At 38.8% G+C, this 20,495-nt stretch overlaps 1 protein-coding gene across 1 annotated transcript in view; it reads right to left on the bottom strand.

Annotated features, from left to right (window-relative positions):
- The window catches only part of BEGAIN (brain enriched guanylate kinase associated), a 153,594-nt gene extending 135,521 nt beyond the window's left edge, over positions 1 to 18,073 (bottom strand). Inside the window, exon 1 of the mRNA XM_082058296.1 lies at positions 17,309 to 18,073. Coding sequence (XP_081914422.1) covers positions 17,309 to 18,052 — 744 coding nt within the window. The 5' untranslated portion in view covers positions 18,053 to 18,073. The remainder of the gene's footprint in view (positions 1 to 17,308) is intronic.
- Positions 18,074 to 20,495: the final 2,422 nt, after the last annotated feature.

Below are 20,495 nucleotides of genomic sequence, written 5' to 3'. Positions count from 1 at the left end.
AGGATTAAAAAGCACATTCAACTGGACAGAATGCTGTGCTGTCCTGTCTAGACCATGCTTTTGCCAAGAGAGGTTGGGCCAGATGACTCTTGAGGTCCCTTCCAAGCCGGTATTCTATGATTCTATGGCATATCTAGAAAACCCAGGAGTTAATTGAACATAAAAGGATCAGCAGTAAAAATAGAAATTTTAGTATATGTTATTAATATATCTACATAATTATAGTCAACATAACAAGAGCCCTTTTTTTCACAAACACTGTAGGAAAATGCCTGAGCCAGTTGGAGAAAGCCCATCCTCTGATGTTCTTTTTTTAACTGGGAAAGGATCTAAAGTTATAGACTGAAATTCTGGCTTTATTAATCTCTGTATGATTTTCATAATTTGATTTCACTTCTCCAGAATTTCATCCAACAGGCATATTCCTTTAGGGTAAAGAATTCACTTTAACTTCCAGTTAGATATTAGTATTTATCAGGGAGAGGATGACTTCACTCTTCTCCCTCTTAAACCAAAGGGAACAGCAAGGATTTGCCTGTAAGCCTGTGCTTCAGACGTCACGAGAAAGGGCTGTCAGGGTCATCTCCTCTTTAGGCTTCAGTGAGGTCAGTCTAGCAGCATGGCCATGACTACAGAGCCAAATGAACCCTCAAAAATATTTAATGCTGTCAGGTAATTCTTTTTGTCTCTTTAGAGCAATAACTGGCACATATGAAATGAGCTAGTCAAGTTTTACAGGGAGAATTAATACATTTTATTACACCAGTTAGTACATTCTGAGAAGCAAACAGAAAACCACGAAGTTCCTGCAATTTTATTTGGAAGAAACAAATGTTTAAACACATAAAGAGATTTGTTGTTGTTTTTTTTTTCCCCATCTGTATCACTTGGCCCAATTCTCTTGCCCTGCAAACATTGCCTGTTTATATCCTTATGTTTTTGAAGCTAAAATAGGCCTGTGAAAATGTATGTTATGGATGTTGTATATCCTTGCATGTGACCCACTTGTCTTCAGTTTGGTGATGACCTAAGCACTCCTCTGTCTCCTGATCTTCCACATCAATGATCTTCAGAGGTGTGTTTTGGAATTCATGGTTCCTGGTATCATAGCATCTAAACTAAAGGTCTTATCCCTAATGTTTCACAAGAAAATGTATAAAGTGACATAGTGAGTAATTATGGAACAATCTGTAAGCAGGAACTAACTTTCTAACTCCTGTCAGGTAGAATTTGGATTATACCTTGCTGCCTGAGGATATATATACCTTCAGATAAATGTCTAACTTTACTCTGATTTCTACTCATCTTTAGACCTTCAGATTGTTTTATGACAATGAGTTCCATGTGCAACTTAATCTGTTTAAAAATCACTTCTTTTGATCAGTTTTGAATGTATTGCCTTTCTGTGTCATTTGAGTCTTTCATTCTTGCATTATGAAGGTAGAAACTGGAGCACCTGACACTCATTTTTCTACCCAAGTTTTTGTATATGTTTCTCCTAAACTCAATTCATTCTTTTTGCCATCTCTTCCTAAAAAAGTCTTTTAACTACTTTTAGTTCCTCTCTCTTAAAAACTTTCTGTTTCTGCCTGGTTTCAGCAAGATGAAGATCAGATATTTTTCCAGTACTCTAGAATGGAGTTATATTGTGACAAAAATTACCTTTTTTCCTACTTATTTTTTTTTTACTACAGCAGTGTTTATCAAGTCTTCCTACTGAGATTTCCATGAAGGTTTTTTGTTCTGTTCCTGTCTTTTCTCCCACAAGAAATCTAGATTTTTTTGACTCGAAACACACTTGGATTTGTCAGTATTGAATTTTGCCTTCCCTTGTGCTATACCTTCATCCAGCTCTGTAGGTTCTCCTTGAAATCTACCATCTCTTGATTTCCCCAAATAAGTTTGTGCTATCTTTAAGGTTTTTTTCCTTCACTCTTCATCTGTTATTCTGAGATTATTGCTAAAGCATGACTCACCAGTTACTGTGTTAACCTATTACTAACCTTTAACTTTTATTAACCTTTGGAGAACTTAGTCTTACATTTTCTTTTTCGTGGCTTGTTTTGAATGACAACAAAACTCTCTCACTCCTTTCTGACTTGATTCGTCTAATAGGACCTCACATTTTATACAGAGCTCTCCAGGACCTAGAAAAAACAGCATATGCAATCTTCTGGAATGACCTGGAGAACACTAACTTTAAGAAACTTTTGAGAAGGAAGTGTTGGAGAGTTACACACCAGACAACTTTGCCTCTGTTCCTCAAATGAGCATGGAGTATACCCTCTTTGAATCTATTGCCACGCATATGAATTTCTTCTGGTGTGGTATAATTCTTGGGTCTCTCTTAAATGCAGTCTTCGAACTTTTTGTCAATCTTTCTAACACTAATCTTGTCTGTTCTGTGCACAGAAGTGAACATGCCTCATTAACTTCCTATCCCTCTAGTTTTAAATCCAAGGTTATGGTAGCTTCTTTTCAGCCACATAGTCAGAACTCTTTCACCCTCAACAGAGTCTGTTTTACAGTCTCCTAGCCTACAAGTATAACACTTCCTTCTTACACCTAGATGTATAATTTTATCATTGACTATATTAATGTTCTTTTAAAAAATTAAAAGTGAGATCAATTTGTTCTAATCTCATAATTGTTTACCTCACTGTGAATGTTTGCTTTATCCATGAATTAATAATAATTTTAAAAGTTTTCCTTGCAATCACAAATGGAAAGGCTTAATACTGTTAGGCTTGATTTGTGAGATCCTTGTAAGGTGATTTCCACTGAAACGACCCTTCAGAGAGCTGTTAGTCAGTTCTGTATTCACTGAAACAGTGTTTTATCATTACTGTATAGCTCCATACATTTTTTTAAAGGAAAGCACCATGTCATATTATATCAAATATCCTTAGAAGACTGATACATCTGCTCTTTTAAACTCATCAGTTCTTGAGGGAATGTTGGCCAGAGTGTGAAGCTGAGATTGTCTGTAGGGATAGAAGAAGCACAGTACTTCTTATTAGAGTGATGAAGCTTCATAGCACTTTAAAAAAACCCAGTTTAATCCTTTCCTTTGAACCTGCTGTGATTATGCAAGTCTCAGGCTGAGAAATCGGTTGTTACAATTATTTAGCAGCATAAATTGAGACTCAGGCTCTGTGAGGGCTGTGCAACCACTGCTTTTGAGGGTGTCCTTTGGTCCTGGCCCTCTCCATTCCGACTGGGGACCTGGCTGAAACACATGCACTGTTGCTCCCTTCTGGACAGGGCAGCTGGATTTTCCTTCCCTGAAAAGTGTGACAGGACAGTGGTAGGGGAGACAATGCAATCCAGAATATGACATTACATATAATCAGGATTACTGGGGACTTATATGTGAGTGTAGAATCATGCAAAGTTGACTGCAGTTAACATCAGGCAAAAGAAGACATGAATTCTTCTACTTAAATATGTGGTTAGTTCTGAAGGAAAAGCAGGTTGGGGAAGGAAATGCAAAAATAAATAATGTAAATGTGTTGTCAGATAAACAGCCTGAAGGCAAAGCACCATTAAAGAAGCACTACTGAAATTCCTATTTAGAAATATTGAGAAAGTTATGCCAACTTATAATAAAAAGACATCTGAAAAGTATAAACAGGGTAAAGAAAGGCCTGTTCACAAAAAAAAAAAGGAGACCTTTTTCCAAAGGAGCCAAAAGCAAGGGAAGCATGACTTGTTTGGGAAAAGAACAAGAATTTTTTTGAACATTTTTAAAACCAGCTATACTTCTAATTAATAACTTATGTAGATAGAGTTTTAGACATGCACTTGCTTAGAAGACATTCTTACCTCTATACTAAGTAGTTTAGTTAAATAAATGATCAAATATAAGGCTGTGAAGTTCTGAACATTTATCAAAATATTTCAAATTGATTCTGGATAAACTATTAATAACTGAAGTCACAGGAGTAAACTATTTTTAACCAAAGGAAATTCTTAACATTCTTTATCATCAGAAATTAAATTCTTGGTGAAATTATGCAAATCAAGTTGTCTGCAAAGGTTGTTAGCAGTGCCAGCTTTTCTCCCATGGCTCCAGAATGGAAAAGCTACATCATCCTTTTCCATGAAGAAATAAAAGGCTCAGATAAATGTTGCCTTCACAGCATTTGCCCTGCTCCCTGATTGCTGTATAAACTTTCTCCATGTCTATGACAAGAGCTGTAACTGCATAGTTTTCAAGGCATTTCAGGACTGAGCAATGCCTGTGCTGAGATGAGCAGGAAGGTAGCTGTCAGCAGGAGTTTGGGGTGATCTGAATCTGACTCCATGGGAGGGACAAGCTTGTGAGGGGTTCTGCAAGCTTACCAGACTACCAGGCTGACCAGTTCATATGTGATGAGGTCCAAGGGAAACCGTCACTACATTTACCTCCTGGGAATCAGCCCCAAAGCTGCCCCTCTGTTACCTCAAAGCAGTACTTGTTGCATGCATCTCATCCAGTTTTGACGTACAACCCGAAGAGTAAGGAAGAGCAGTGACTCCAAGCACATGAAAGTACTTGTCTGCCTTTATTTGTTTCTTTGTCTAACAGATCAGAAAGCAAAATGCCGCACAGTGAGTGTTTGCAAGATTAGGCTCCCAAATCCTTTTCTTCACCTTCTTCAGTAATGAGCAGTTCCACAGTGGCCATCATGTTTTATACATTGATAATAACAGCACTCGTATCATTAGACTTCCCTACTTACAGTATTTGGCATAATCCTCAAACCATATTTTTCTGCAAATAAATAAAATCCAGTGATAGTTTCAGGCTTTTAGGGCAGAAGTGCATAAAAAGCTATAACTCCTTTAGTGCTTGCTTCTTTTTTCCCGAGTTCTCTTTTGTGTTTTCTGCTTTTGATATTTAGAGAGGTAAAGTGTTAATATAAAACACTAACATGGCTGTCAGTTAAGTTTTAATGTGTTCTGTTAAGTAGAGACAGGTGGAAATGTATTGCTGGATAAAGAGAATTTATCTGAAGTATTGTAGGCCCAGAGTGAACACACAATACCCCATTAAACCAGTTGTAAACAGAAACACAGAAGTTATAAAGAGAAGCAAAGCTGTGCAAACGTCTGCTAGATCGAGTATTTTTGGAAATACAGAAAACAACTGGAAAAGATTTTAATGGTATACCCATCATCTGTGAAAGTAATGGATGACTACAGAAAGCAAGATAATAAAAAGGTACATTTATTTCTGACAGTAGCAAGTTCTGCTGCACTTTTACTGAAGTTAATAGTTTCCAGCTGATCCAGACACAGTAATTTAACTGCAAAACTGCATTACAGGGGTTTGAGTGCTGTACTTGACACAGAAATGTGAGGTATTTTTAACTTCGAGCTATAAAAGGAAAGTGCAAATATAGAAAGTCTGTGACTGAACTAAGTCTGAACTGCATCAACTTTGCAGTTCAGAGATGCTGCGAGTCCCAGGCTGTGGCTGACAAAACCAGCATGACTGCTGGAAGTCTCAGGACAAAGCTGAGACAAGACAGTTAAATTTGCCACATCATGTAGTCATTCCATGCAAACAGAATTTTCAGGGGTTGACAGTGTACTGACATTATAGATGGAATTGATTTATTTTTTTTGGTTACATACAGCCCAACTGGAATTACATATGTACAAAGGAATAATGTTTTCAGGAACAGAAATTTAGATGGCACACATGGGGTTTATGAAGTTCATAGATTTAGATGTCCTTACAAGACCAATGAGGACAGCTTTGCAGATATATTTGTGCACATCCAGCACCTTTGTTATATTTGTTACCCAAGAACTCTCCCTAGAAAATATAACACTCATGCCATTACTAAGGTTTACAGAGGTGACTCCCCGATTTGGAAGAAAAAAAAAAAAAGAGTTAATGTGATAATAGGGTCTAAGTAACCTTAGAAATAACCAGATTAACTGGTCTGGAGCTAAGGACTGTTCACTGCCATATAGAATTTTTCCTCTCAACAAACTAAAGCAATCTAGAAGCTAGTCATTCTCTATTTTTTTCTTCGCATCATCCAGGAGGGACATGCCCACGTTTTCATAAAATTCTGTTATGACTAGGGGGTTCATAAGCTTTATTAAGTGTTAAAGAGCTAAGAAAAGCTATTTGTGTCACAATTCAGCGTCAACCTGTCTGCTCTGGTAAACAAAGAATGGTGTGCAGAGGTCTGTGGGAACAGACAATTCTCTGGGAGAATGTGTGTCTAATTTAATTGCTGAAAGAAGGCTCTGGGAGTGACACTCATGCAAAACTGCCCACTGAGAAAGGGCTGCTCACTTCACATAGTTTTAGGAAACTGAGGAGGGAAATAAACAGTTGTCCATGTCTTGAGGTATTATGGCACAAACCTCAGTTTTCCCTTGGTACCTCAAGAAAGTTTATCCCATGCTCTCACCAAACTAAAATAATACCTTCATTTATAAGTATCTTCCAGCGCTATGCCTTTACCTTGCCGAATAGACTGCACACAGTGTTCTTGAAGTTATTTCCTGTCAGATATAAAGATTATTTGATATTCTAGCACTCATCATAATTTAATTTTCTATTCTGTAGCTCAGGAAAAGATATCATGTTTTCAGTAACAGGCTACATCTTAAAAGTTCTTAACAAAAAGCAAAGCAAGGCATAAACATTTAAGAACAGCAAGAACAGAAACACTCCTAAGCAGGATAGATCAAGTACTGTGGTTTTATATTGGGTAAGCACTACAGAGGTATACGAAAAAATTCTGCTGTACATTAGCATGGACTCCTCAGACTATGTATATAAGGTCTGTTTTTGCAACACATCCATGAGATGATCTCAAAACACTACACAAAACTGATTAAGAACTATTCTTATTTTACAGCTGGGGAAACTGAAACAGTGACAAGATGGGCAATAAACCAGTGAAGGCAACTGTAAGAAAAGCCAGTATTATGCCCTCCCTTGCTTTGACTGTCTCAGGAAAGCTTTCATCTGCCTCAGGAGCTTCCATTATACTCCAAATTTAATAGAAGGGTCTCATGTGTAGTGGTAAACCCCCATAAATCTATGTCCAGTTTCACCTATATTTTGCAGCAATGCTTATCTGGAAAATAGTTGTTGGTACATAAAACAACAATCAGCATGGAGCAGCTGTTGTGTTAACAATTGTTGTTCAACAGAAAGTAAGGATTTGAAAGACATTTGTTAGCTAGTTCTTCCTGACATATTATTGCAATGCACATACACCTTCATAAAATCCCACTATAGCTTAGAGGACACATGCTAATATTTATTATAGCTATTAAGCTTCATAGTTTTGAGCAATGCAAGAATCAAGCTATTGATCTATAGTACCAAAATAACTAAGTTATTAGAGGAGCTACCTGTTGTTTTTCTTCTGATGATAGAAATCCAATAAGAGTGGAAAATACTTAATCCCTAGTTGTCATGATGTTTAGCTAATTATTCTGTTATTAAATAGTGACTCAGACAGAAGGGTTCATTTGTTTCTTCCTTCTCAAAGAACTGGAGAGGTTATGCAACAAGAAATTCAAAGCTGAATATTTCTTCTCAGCACCCTGCTCTTTGTCAGTAACATTTCCCAACTCGAGGGAGAGATTTATTTCCTTCAAGGAAGGAACACGTAAGAGGTGAATGAATACAAGAAAAGCAGGAAACCAACCACAGCTGTCAATACACAATTTCTAGAGCTGTAACACTGCTGTGGTAATATCAGACAGAGACACAATAACCTGTAAAAGTGATTCCTGTAGATCTGAGCTCAAAAATGAAGCAGTTAGCCATGTTAGTACCCAGAATTTGTTTTGAAAGCTTGATGTTTAAAGAACAAAGCCCCTTTCCTTCCCAGATTGCTTCCTGCAATGTTAGCTCTTATAACCCAAACTGGTTATGAGCAAGGTACAAAAAAAAGCTGGCAGTAGCTTGTGAGGGGAACAGTCCTACTTCTTTCTGCCTTTGCCTATTTTCAACATAAACAGATAAATAATAATTTGCCAACAGCTTCCCTCCTGCTGTAGGGGAATGTTTCATGTTTTGTTGGAATAATGAACAGGCTTTTTGTTATTTTCTACCACCATATGCTTCTTTCCTGTTCTGCATTTGCAACTCCTCAGTCCAGCTCCCAGTTTTGCAGCACTGGGAGTTGAAAGGCAGACTGGTTACAGAAGGTGGGTAGAGCAAGGAGAAGGTGGGAAAAGAGGGAATTGTGCACTTACCCCCTAACACTGTAAGGAGAACTTAGAGCTGCATAAGGTCTGCTGTTGTAGCTGTCAATGAAGCAAAAAGCCATTTACTTTTAACTGGGGACTGAGTGGCTCAACAAAAGAGCCAAACTAATTTTGTTTTAATTATTTATTGTGTTCCAATTCTCATTACTGTTTCTGTTTTAATTGTATTTTTAATTAACTGCATTAATTGTAATGGACTGTACACTTCCCTCATGTAACTTTGTTGACTGGTTTAGCATCCATTTTGGTTTACTACAAAGTCAAAAAAAGAAGCAAGAAGAAACCTCAAAATACTGAAAGATGAAGAAGATGGGTACATCCAAAGCAAATGGAGAGTCTTTTCTACATTTTAACGTTTAATATTGGCACCCATGAAGACAATTTTAGCAGTTATTTTTACCAATTTGTTATTCCATTTTAATTCTTACGATGAGTAACTCTGGCTTTGCATAGTTTGCAATATGGTGATTCTGTTCCTCCTTGTGACAATCTCTCGTGTACTGGGAAATATTTTATCTTCTACTGCTGTTCGCAGACGGGCTTTGCTGAAGTGGTAGGTGAGTGTCTGGCACAGCATTGCCTCCATCTTTCCTCTGTTTGTGTGCTCCATTGTGGGGAATGGGGTGCCTCCCTGGAAGTAGGGCTGGGCTGGGCTGTGGGCCTGGCTTGGTGAGGCCCATGGCCAGGCAGGGCAGGGCCATTGGAAGTTGAGACTGGCCTTGTACAGCATTGCTGACACGGGGGCTGACAGCCCTGGGAGGCTGAAATGGGGTCTGAGGCTGTGGGCAGGATGGGGAACAGTAGACAGTAGACAGTAGACAGGACCATTGAGGCCCAATGGTGCCCTCCAGCCCCTGTTTACCAGCAGCCATTGGTGTGTTTTTGCATCCTGCTGGCTCACAGACAGTCCTAGTTTTCTTGTTGCAAGACTGTGATTCAGCTCTGAGTCTACAGAAATAGGACGTGTCTGGTACTTTCTGTGAGCTCGCAGCACAACGCAGCATAGCGAGTGGTGCAAAGGTCTGGCTGGCTGCTGTAGAAATAAGGGATTGTGAACCAGTTTTTGAATCCTCAATAGCTGCTCATTTTAACCGTGCTCACAAAGCAGGTTTTTGTTACTACAGTTATCTAGGGAACAGCTGTTTTTAGGGTGAAATGTCTCTTTATTTTCAAGATAACAAGTCTTGCAGTATGAACAGGCCTAGTATTTATTCCTCATTCTCTGTTTTTTTTTTAAATGCTCTCACTATCCAAGCACGGAGCAGGAGGCAGAGACTGCCATATCACTGATGGTTCTTGCCCAACTATCATCAATTATTAATACAAACAGCTCATAAGCTTGACAGATACAGATGTGCATTTGAATAATTTTAGTTTATCTTTGCAGATATTGAATTTAGTGTTGGAAATTGAGAGCTGTTGGCAAACAGTGTCATAGCAGAAGGCTTTGCAGGCTACAGTCCACGAGCTATGTGTTCAGGAATAGGTACTCCAGTGCTGTTGTATCCAGCTCACTAGAGTTATTTGCAACACTAATCTCCCAACATTTAGTTGTAGATACAGTGGTGATTTGAGGGATGGGAGGAACAGTGGGATGTTTAAACAACTTCTGTCCATTCTAGGTACTGAATAAGTTTTCTGTAGCACCAGAAAAACAAACAAACAGACAGACAGACAGACAGACAACAATTTGAAGGCTTTTCCACCAAGGCTGATTTTCACAGATGGGAAAGCTTCCTTTAAACTTGATAAAGGCCTGCTTATTCTTGGGAAGTCAGTATTTTGGAAATTTCACAAGCATCCTTTCAAAAGTATTACTCAGGGGTATAAGTGTGCTTCTGTAGTTTCCAAATCAGACAAATGAGCAGAATTGAATGTTTTATTTACTCTCCATAGATGGATAGCAATGTTATCTCAAAGCAAATGCATCTACTTGCCAATACCAAATAGCATTGATCCCCCTGACACCCCACTCACAATATTATGAACTACCCTCTCAATAAGATTTTCCAATCAGTTTTGTGTCTATCTATTAATATTTTTTCCCAATGTTTTCCTAGCTGGCTTATGAGAATAGAATGGGAGACTGTTTTAAAGCCAAGATTTATGGCATCTGTTGCTTCTTTCTTATCCACAAGATGTGTTTTCCTGTCATCTAAAACTCCTGGCACTGAAGAGTTTCATCTGAGAAGGTCAAATTTAAGCCCCTTTGCAAAGAGGAAGTCATTGAAACAAATGTCTGAGCCAGTCTGTGAAAATGCCATATTTTAGAGCTTTATGAAAAAATATGTATTTTATAAACATAAAACAGCTTCCCAAATGGGGTCCTGCTTCTCCTTATCATACCTGAGGCCAAAACCGGCAGTTGCTGATGTTCTGAGACATGAGTCACGGTGTTGGGGCATGTAGGTTTCATTTATGAGGCCCACATTTAGTATGAAACTCTTCAATCCATCTTATAACTCATAAAAGTTTCTGCTCTTGAAATTTTTTGGTCTCAAAATTTTAATGCTACAGTTTCTTATGTGAGACTAAAACTCATGGAGCATGAAGACCTACAGAGAACACAGGCTATTTCAAGTGAAGCTTTGGAAGAGTAATGTAATACTGATTCCCTTTTTTCTGCCCCCAAATTGCATGCTGTGCTAGGTTCATATTAAGAAGTGAACTTTTATTTTACTCAGGTTAGACATTTGAGCATGGGGGAATAGGGTAGGGTGTGGGGGGGAGAACAAGGCATACAGTACATCAGTGGGCAGAATTTTAATAGACCCGAAAACCTTAGAATGTGTGGGGCAAAAATATTAAGTCACTTACAAGTAAAATATAAATCAGAGTGACCTCTGACTCTGGGCAGTGCTCTGCACTTGAACCTTTCTTGGTAAAATTTAGAGATTTTCACTATGTTGACGAGATGAAATGCTTGTGTTAATTATCGCATATGTCTGTGGAAGAGAGTCACTGTATGCTGAAATCTTCTGCATATATATATATGCAGAACCAAAACCATGCTATGGCAGAGCAGAAAAACCAATAGTTTGTAAACATGACAAACACAGGCTACTGGATGAAAGAAAAAACAAAAAATGGGTTGAAATGCCTTTAAAATCTGTTGTCATACATTACACAGAAAGGCTTTTAGATCAAACCTGGGCCAGAGAAGAAAGATCTATTGGTCTTTTCCACCTCTTGCTCTTTTGCCTTCCCTTGTCTGGCTCTGCAGTTTTCAGGCATCTGTGCTGATGATAATTGGTATAAGCCTGTTGTGGCTTCCATTACTCTGAAAGTACCATTTCTTTCTAAAGTCACCCAAAGATAGAGAGTGCAACTGAGAAGTGATTTTCAAACTCAAAGGAAGGGGAAATGTCCCTTTAGCAAAAATCACTGGAAAAGGAACATGAAACATTTTTGATTGCCAGTGTTGCCTTTCTGTTGTTGGTGCCAAGAGATATCGAAAGCAATGTGAACGGCATGCACTCAGCATTTTTCTCTGGCTGAGTAGCTGCCCCTCTGAAGGCAAATAGTAGATTTGGCTGGAAAATGGTTTTGTATTCTGCCTAGAGCCCTGAATCCTCTGAAGAGATTTGCCATTACAATAACTTCTGTTTCCTTGGGGGTTGGGGGACGGGGAGAGGAAGAGTTGGGCAGGGAGGAGAGAGGATAACAAACCCTAACTTCAAAACTTGCAGGCTTTATTATGATATACTTAATTTCATTGAAAACACATTCTTTTTATTGCCAAGGAGCTCAGACTGTATTATTTTATCCTGTCTTGAATAAATAGCTTACTCGTTCGAATTCTGGCTTATAGATGTCTACGCTCTGTAAAGAAGATTTTGATCTAATTTGTATTTGATGAGCTGAGAAGCTGTAAATGACCATATGCGTCATCTTGGGAACATTGTAGCTTTATGCTCTGTATTTGACTAGACGAAGGATCCATTAGTGACCCAACGGAGGTGTTTTAGAGCAGGCAAGGAGAACTCTCTAAACACCATCTGCTCATACTGTTTCTTGTAAAACGATGTCACAGCTGCTGCTCTAAAAACATTATGCTGATCTCTCCTACAGTACATGGCTGCTGCACTCCTCTCAGCAGTAGGAAAAGGAGTCAGTGCCACATTATTGGGACAAGAGGTGTTGAGTTAACTATAGATGAAATTGTTCATGGCCTTCTTGGCTTCCCATATCTTGTGACTGTACCGTAAATGTTACAAAAAAAAATGGAGAGGAGTCAGCACTATATTTAACTGATGAATCTGGGTAAGTACTTAGACTGTCAGTCTTTGATGAGGTCCATCTTGCCCCAGCTTGGCTGCTACTGGTACAACCAATACTTTTACTTGCTTCAAACCTAACATGGCCAAGTCTGCTCAGAGATTGAGGAGATATTTAAGATAGCTTTATCAGAGGAAAATCGAGTGTGTCTTTGATTTCAGATGGAGTGAGGATCAGAAAACACTACAATTTCTTTTGGCTGTCAGATTTTATACCTTAGAGTATTTGGCTGCCTAACACCTATGAAGTGTTATAAAGCTAATTTACCTACTAGGGAGCTCCAAGTGTACACATCTGCAAACACTTGTAATACTTCTCATTACTACTGCACCCGGAGTGACAATTTTATAATAGTGGTGTATAGAAAAACAGCCAATGTTGGTATCAGGAGAGAGGTTATAATGATGCAATAGAAATACTTGGAAGTACTGAGAAACTGCAGCACTAATTGACTAAAGATGTGGTACTCAACTTTCCACACCCAAATGCAATTGTTTTGACCTGTTATTCTTATACAGTATTACCAGACACAGGGACTGTTTTCAGGGATCTGCAGAGGATGAAAAAACAACAGAGTGAAGTTTTCATTATTTTTATTGCTGGCAGCTCAGTGGCTATGCTCACTTCGTATGATAATGAGTTTAAAACTAGTAAATCTGAAAACTGCTGTATTTGTCTGATGTCTCTGAATGTTGAAAAGAAGTGACTGATATCTTTTCTCAGTCAAGTTTTTGGTAAAGGTACTAAGCCATGTATTTTAGTATCTATTTTGATGGAACATTTTTAGACTACCGACAGCCTCATTGTCACCTCCAGTTTGCAAGGCAGAGGGGTGCAAACATCTAAGCCATGTAGTGTGAGGTAGCAGTGCAAGACAGAGGCCAGAATGCCAGGAAAGGTGGTCATGTGTCATTTTCCATTGTAATACAAGACTCATATGAGGCCTTAATTATATGATTTGTCATATGCATGTCACATGCTGAAGAACTGATGCATCTGATATAGTTCTCCTTCTTACTTTCCTCTGGTAACTTTGACTTATCAGAGCTGTGGATCAGAGTTTCAGTTTTGCTGCTGCTGAGGGCAATTCTACATTGCTTTGCCTGCCTGAAAGAGCAGCAGGAACACACCAGAAAACAGGTCACCGGAAGATTTTCAGGCCTGTGTTCTCCTGCTGACTTTATCACTGATCTGGGCAAATCACTTCACCATTCTGCACTTCTGGTGCCACTTCTTACTATTTGTCTTTTAGTGTGTTACATGCATGAGTCAGTTAAATAATAGATATGTTCCACTATAAAGTATTAGAACCCAAATCTTACTTGTAAGCATCACTGTACTGTAAATGGAAATGAAAGATTAGGCATTCATCCAAGAACAAAACAATTGCCTTTTTTACAGCATGGTAGCAGACTGGGAAGGCCGGAAGAGGACTGGAAGCCTTCTTTTATAAAAGACCTTTGGCCTGGAGCAACAAAAATCACCATTTGTCTGCTCTTTCAGTGAGATTCTGCTAGAACTTGGGTGCCCTAGAAACTGAGTTTCTTTAGAAATGGAAGATTAGTTGAATTTTCTACTGTTATGACATTCTACCACAGCCTTTGCAGGACAGTCTTGCTCTCCCTCAGGTTTCTGCATGCCTGGAAGTTCAGGTGTGCAAGGCTATAATTTCCAAAGATTCCTCTGCACTTTCAGAGAGCCATCCCCATGCTAAGCATTCTTTTTTGCAAGAGAACCAGTAATGAACAGCAGGAATCTTCTTGCATGATAGAAAGCAGAAAGAGTAGAAAATAGTGTCACTTTCCTTGTTTGTGTTAATTTCTATGACACTTTACTTCAGTAGGCTACCTATAAGGTTCCTTAAGAATTAAACAGCCTGTCTGGATTAGGTGTTTCAGGGTTTTAATCTTCTTCACATACTATATAAATGTTTAGATTGGTCACATTTCTTCTTTACAGTAATTCTGGTAATATTAATTTCTTGTGAGTGGAATGAAAAGGAGTGTTATTCTAGCTTGTGCTTCACCCTTCTGCATTTTATAAAAATGCAAGCCTTTGTAACAGGCATTTGTCCCCTTGCGTCTTGAGGGCTATAGAAATTAAATACTTTAGGTCATACCTGTCTCCTTTCATGCCTGGATTTGTTGGAAAAATACCCTGGATTTGAGGAAAATGTGTATTGTTTGGACCCATCCACATTTCTTACTCTCTGTGTTCATCAGTTCTTTGACAGACTCTGACAAGCATGCCTACTCAGTTCTAAGAAACTTTTCATTGTGTACAACCCTTCTCAGACTTTTATTGCATTTTTCAGTCTAATGAACTGGTCATTTAATTTCAACCTGGAAATACAACATAGTCTTGAGTTGTATACCCTCCTCTGCACTGGTGTGGATTCAGAGGCTTTCTTTCCTCTAGTTAAATCAATTTGCTTTCCTACTTATTTATCCAGTGACTCCAAATTTAGATTAATGCATAGACATGAGAAATAATTTCATCCTGCTGTCCAGGTTACTAAAATATTTAGACCATAGCAATGTCATGTCTATCGAATTTTGTAATTGCCTTCTACGTATCAGAATTCCCTTTAACTTCAGTCACTAAATAGAGCATCCTTTTTGATGCTACTAGCTGTCTGGAAATTCCTCTGCACAGATCTACAGTGAAGCTGTTTTCTTTGTGAGGTTTCGTTTCAATGGCAGCTGTTTGCAAACCGATAAATATTTGCTCCAGAAATGTCCCTGAACTTTTTGACCATTTTTCAGAAGTCTGAAAGCTCAAAATCACTTTAGTGGGTCTGGATCCAATATAGACATCAAATGTAGTGCAGACACAGTTGTGGACACCTCAGAGTCTTCAAAAAATGTGACAGGAGGCAATGTTACAGCATTCCTCTTCTATGTCAGATTTTTTTTTTTTATTAGGTGCACCTTGTTTAACCTCAGACTTTCAAGCGTGTTCTTTTATGCTCTTCAGAACGTGTGTTGTTATACTTCTGCTATCCTGTTTTAATGTCTAAGTCAATGTAACCGGATCCATTTTTTCTCTCAAAGATTATCTTCCGCATATGAATAATAACTTGACAGCTGAAACTTGAGACAGTTTTAGGCAATATTCTAGATGTGTATTCGAATGAACATTACATAACTAAGTACTTTTAAAATATCTTTACAATAATGGCACCCAAGATTGTTTGTACAGTTATACTTTTGCTTCATACTAGGCATACTTTAGATGAGGACTTGTGCTAAATAAATTGCATTGAAGTCAAAGTTTTATTGCATATAGGAGGCATGAATCTGTAAGTGTGGCTGAATGTATTTTGGTTTTGTTTTTCATCCTGACACTCCTTTCTTGTGTGGAGCTTTGCATTGTGAGGCATTGTTAGTTGGGGTAAAATGCTTGGTAACTACTGTGTTTAATTTAAATGACTAGATTTAGAGCAGGCTGATACTTAAATTGGAGTAGACTGATGCCTACATTAACTGAGTGGAATCATAGAGCACTCAGGAGTGTTTAGTCAGTTAGTACTCGATCGGTTGGATGTTCCAATCTGTGCAGTGCGAGCAAGTCCACTGGAAAAGATGCTCTGACAGATGGCTAATTGAAATGTGAAAAAAGTGCATCCTGCCATGGGCTCAGGCTGGAGCCTCCTGGCTCCTTTGCAGGACAGCTCCCTTTGTGGAGCTGTGGCATGGCGCAGCATGCAAATTCTCTCCATGCTTCATTATCTTTCACCTCTTCTCCCTCTGGCCATCTTTGATAGGTAATAAGCAAAACATTCAAGGACATCCTAAGCTTGGATTGCGGAAGATTGCATGAAATGATTGCATGAAAGACTGGGATGTTCTCCCACTTGCTACAGTCCTCTCTGAAAACAGACAATCTTTGTTTTTAAATTTGAATACACCTTTTAGAGAATTATGCAGCTGAAGCAGCTCCCATTTTAGCAATATCTGTGTATAGCCTTAAGCAACAGTTCCTGGACCTTTATTGTTTTAGCAGGATTGCAACTACTGCTCTGGAGACATAATACCATAATCTATCAGTTCAAGATTGGATGGCTCAGGATTTCCGACAATATCGTGCAAGCAAAGAACAACAATTTCCCTTTGCCCCCCTCCATAGATGTAAATACTTCTTCCTTAACCAACCAAAGAATCTCATAAGAAAAAATTAAAAACTTAAATATTTTTGGCCAGACCATAGAAGAAAACTTCATCCTTTTTTTTCCCTGTCTTTTTCAGTTCTTAAAGATTTTTTTTTCAGAAAAATCAAGAAAGAAATTATCAATCTAGCTGTTTTAACTCCAGACACACAAACCTTAGCAGTGTTTCCAGGATGTCAGAGCTCTTTCTAGTACTTAAACCCACTACCTGAGCATGCTTGTTGAATGCAGAGAGACTTGAGCAAGTTCTTAAGCTAGTGAGCTTGACTGCCTTAATAGTTTCCCACAGTACCCTCTTCAGCCTTTTCTGAGCGTGCCTTGACTGCTCGTATAGAGCTGACCTGGTTATATAAATGCCTTTCTTGTTTGATCCCGTAAAGTCTTCCTTGAAGACACCAAACTAAAATTAGTAGAGAGTTGTATTGTCTATTTCCTTCCCCTCATACCTCCTAGAGCTGGTTTCTTCAGCTACTAAACATAAACCTTCCATGTTTGGTCCACCCTGGAGAAAAGTATGTGTCCACAGTAAGAACTTACCCAGGAAGACAGAAACACTTCTCAAATAGTCACATTAATGCACAAGTACTTGTCACATACCCCCCAAAGAAGTGATTTGAGAAAGCTCACCATGCTTGTACTTCTAGGCAGAGATGCAGATTTTGTGGCTGGCATTCCTTTCCTTTGGGAAATCATAACTTCTACAGGTAAGCCAGAACTTGTTCTATATGAGGTGCCATTTTCAAGTGACCTGAGAGACTGACTTGTATCCAGGGACAAAGATTTCTCTAATTTGCGTGTTCGTGGTCCAGCCACCATGTCATCATTTCTCAGACTCTCTAAGTCTACTTCTTCATGGGTTTTTCCATCTGGAATGTTGTCTTTCCAGCTTTCAGGAGACTTTCTCTTAATATGCAAATCATCTAGGCTTCTCGCACTGGTTGGAAAGGTGCTTTTCAGTTTAGCAGCTCTGTATGCCCTCAGGCTCATGGGATCAAGCACTCTGAAAGTAACTTCATTAATAAATTGAGAGAATTTGAGTTTAGCTTCTATTTTTTCTTCCACAACAGACAGTGAACTTGATGATCCTTGACTCAACAAGCTCAAATCAGATGCAGAGGAACTGCTTTTCTTGTGAGTCTTCTTCTGTCTCTGGAGCTTTTGGCTTGCATTTCCCACTTCTGCTGGGTATAGAGAAGAGTGTTCCAGTCCGTGGGATTTTTCACCCCCTTTCTGACAGTGCTTTGATCGATGGGGTCGATAGCCTTCATCCTTATTTTTGCTTTTAACAAAGCTTTTAGCTTCTGACCTTGTGCTACCCTGTAACTCAAAGCTGTCCTCACTGGAGCTGCAGGGTTTTGAGTAACTGTTCATTGTCAAATCTCCAGAGAGTTTCCTCTCTGCATCGGTCTGCACTCCTGGCACACATGCAGTGGTGGATGCACTGCATGCTCTTTCTTCAGTCACCCTGACAACCCCCTCTTGCTTGGATGGTCTTCCAGGCACAGCACCCTCTGGCTTAACAGGGGAAATGGAGCTCTTTGACAGTGACTCCATTTATTTTTGTGTCTGCATGTCAGCTGGCATCAGTGAAAGTGGCATTCCCATAAATCCTTTATCTTGTGAGACAACAGGCATCACTTTGAAAAGCATAACAGTGCAGCCACCACATTTTATCCCATATGCATATGTTTCATAATTAGATCAATAGCCCATTCTCATCATTCTAATTAGCCATACTAATGAACAGAATCTATAGAACATGCACATTTTCCAGTGTATTGAGTGCTTAGTGGATGAACATAGGCTTTCATTGATCCAAACCAACGTATTATATATTCCTGTCTCTTGAACTGGAAAACAAACTACCATGCTGTAGATCAATTCTCACTAAGTAAAGTCTGGGGTGGTTCTATTTCAGGGCTTTTTAAAATCTGATAGTAGAGAAGGTCATGCTATATTGTCCTAATGCTAGTAGTGTTTGCTATTCTATTAGAAAGCTTAGTGACGGATCTGCTGGACCCAGAAAGACAAAAAGAGAATGTGATTTTCACTTTCTACCTGCTTGTTCTTGCCATTATTTTAATTCTAAAATATCTCTAAAGGTTTGAACCCAAAGTGAGGTGCAATATTTCAGCGTTGTAAATGAATCTGAAGTAGTAATGTGTTATTCAAGTATCTTGCATGTGAAGCTCTTCTGTTCTGTACTGTCTTTACAGACTGACAAGCCTGAACTCTGAAGTGCAGAATTTCTGTTCTTCCTTTATACATACAGGAACCTAAAGGCTAGTTTAAGTGAGCTCAAGGGCTATAGTTTGACTTTATAATCCATGTGAAGGTTTGGAATGTCCCAATGATGTGCTGCCCCAGGAACTGACTGGAGAATGAACTAACTGATAAACTCAAAATGTTTTTTTTTGCATTTTCTTACTTTAGGATAAGGGTGAAAGCAAGTCATTTAACTCTTTTTGTCTGGTGGGAATCAGGCTCCGATTAAATCACTGTCATTGCCAACACCATGACTTTCTGACTGATGAAATGCAGCATGTGGAGAAAGAAAAGAAAAGCAGAAACAACCTCCCTTAAACACTGGGGCAAAATGACATGAGAAGGATCCCAGGAAAAACTGAGGAGTAGGAGAAGGTGGCAAGGAAGGGGAAAAAAAGTCAGTGAAGACCATATTTAAAAGTATCACACATAGCTGACAGGTCAGTGGCATCTTGAGTAGAAATGAGCTTAGGAAGCAGACATTATATTTAGGTCCTTCATTATAAGTCACTTTGCCCACTGCACAGAATTTATCATCTCCACATTGGTAATTCCAGGACTCATTTAAATCATAGCTCATAAAAGCTGCTGAAGTGATGCAAATCTCTCAAATTAACATAGTAAATGCATTAATTTTTCAAATAACAGAGGGACAAGAAGATCCCTTTAACACATAAGAAATCAATTGCTTTTACTGGAATTACTTTCAGAAATGCTTTCATATTTTCTATGGAACTATGTCATTCCATTGCATGTGGCAACCTTTATCCTGATCACAGAGACAATATGGCTTAAAATGCATAAATTGTATCCAAACTGTCTTGTTTTAGATGAATTTATTGAAGTTGCTGGGGACACCTTATGGCAACCTTCCAGTATCCAAAGAAGACTTACAAGAAAGCTGGAGAGGGACTTCTTATGAGGGCATGCAGTGATGGGACAAGGGGTAAAGACTTTAAACTGAAAGAGGGTAGACTGAGATTAAATATAAGGAAGAAATTCTCCACCATGAGGGTGGTGAGGCACTGGAACAGGTTGCCCAGAGAAACTGTAGATGCCCCATTCCTGAGAATGTTCAAGGCCAGGTTGGACAGGGCTTTGAGCAACCTGGTCTAGTTGAAGGTTTCCCTGCCCATAGCAAAGGAGTTGGAACTAGGTGATCTTTAATGTCCCTTTCAATCTGAACTATTCTATGATTTTATGATTCCTCTCTCACTTGAATGTGAATGGTAACAGTTAAAAGGGTTGGCAAATCTTTCTGTTGTCAACACAAGGATTTTCATTATGACCTTTTCAATGCAGTCAGCGAACAATATGCTCTACTTTTTTCTTGTAAAGCCAGAATTTAGGTCCTAATACAGACCTCTGCAAACTTACAGTTACTCATTGAAACAAACAGAATTCCCCGAAGAGGTAGAGTCTATGCTAATGTGTCTCAGGTCCTTTGCCTTCCAGGGTCCATTAGAGCTTGGCAAAGTGTGAGTTCTGTAATTTTAATGGCCTTTATTAATATGTCTGTTTCAGAATCAGAGCAATTCTCTTTGTTGAG

The sequence above is a fragment of the Streptopelia decaocto genome (assembly GCF_964273445.1).
Source record: "Streptopelia decaocto genome assembly, chromosome: 7".
Lineage (NCBI taxonomy): Eukaryota > Metazoa > Chordata > Aves > Columbiformes > Columbidae > Streptopelia > Streptopelia decaocto.
The sequence above is the reverse complement of the archived record's forward strand: the minus strand, read 5'-3'. Positions and strand labels throughout refer to the sequence as shown.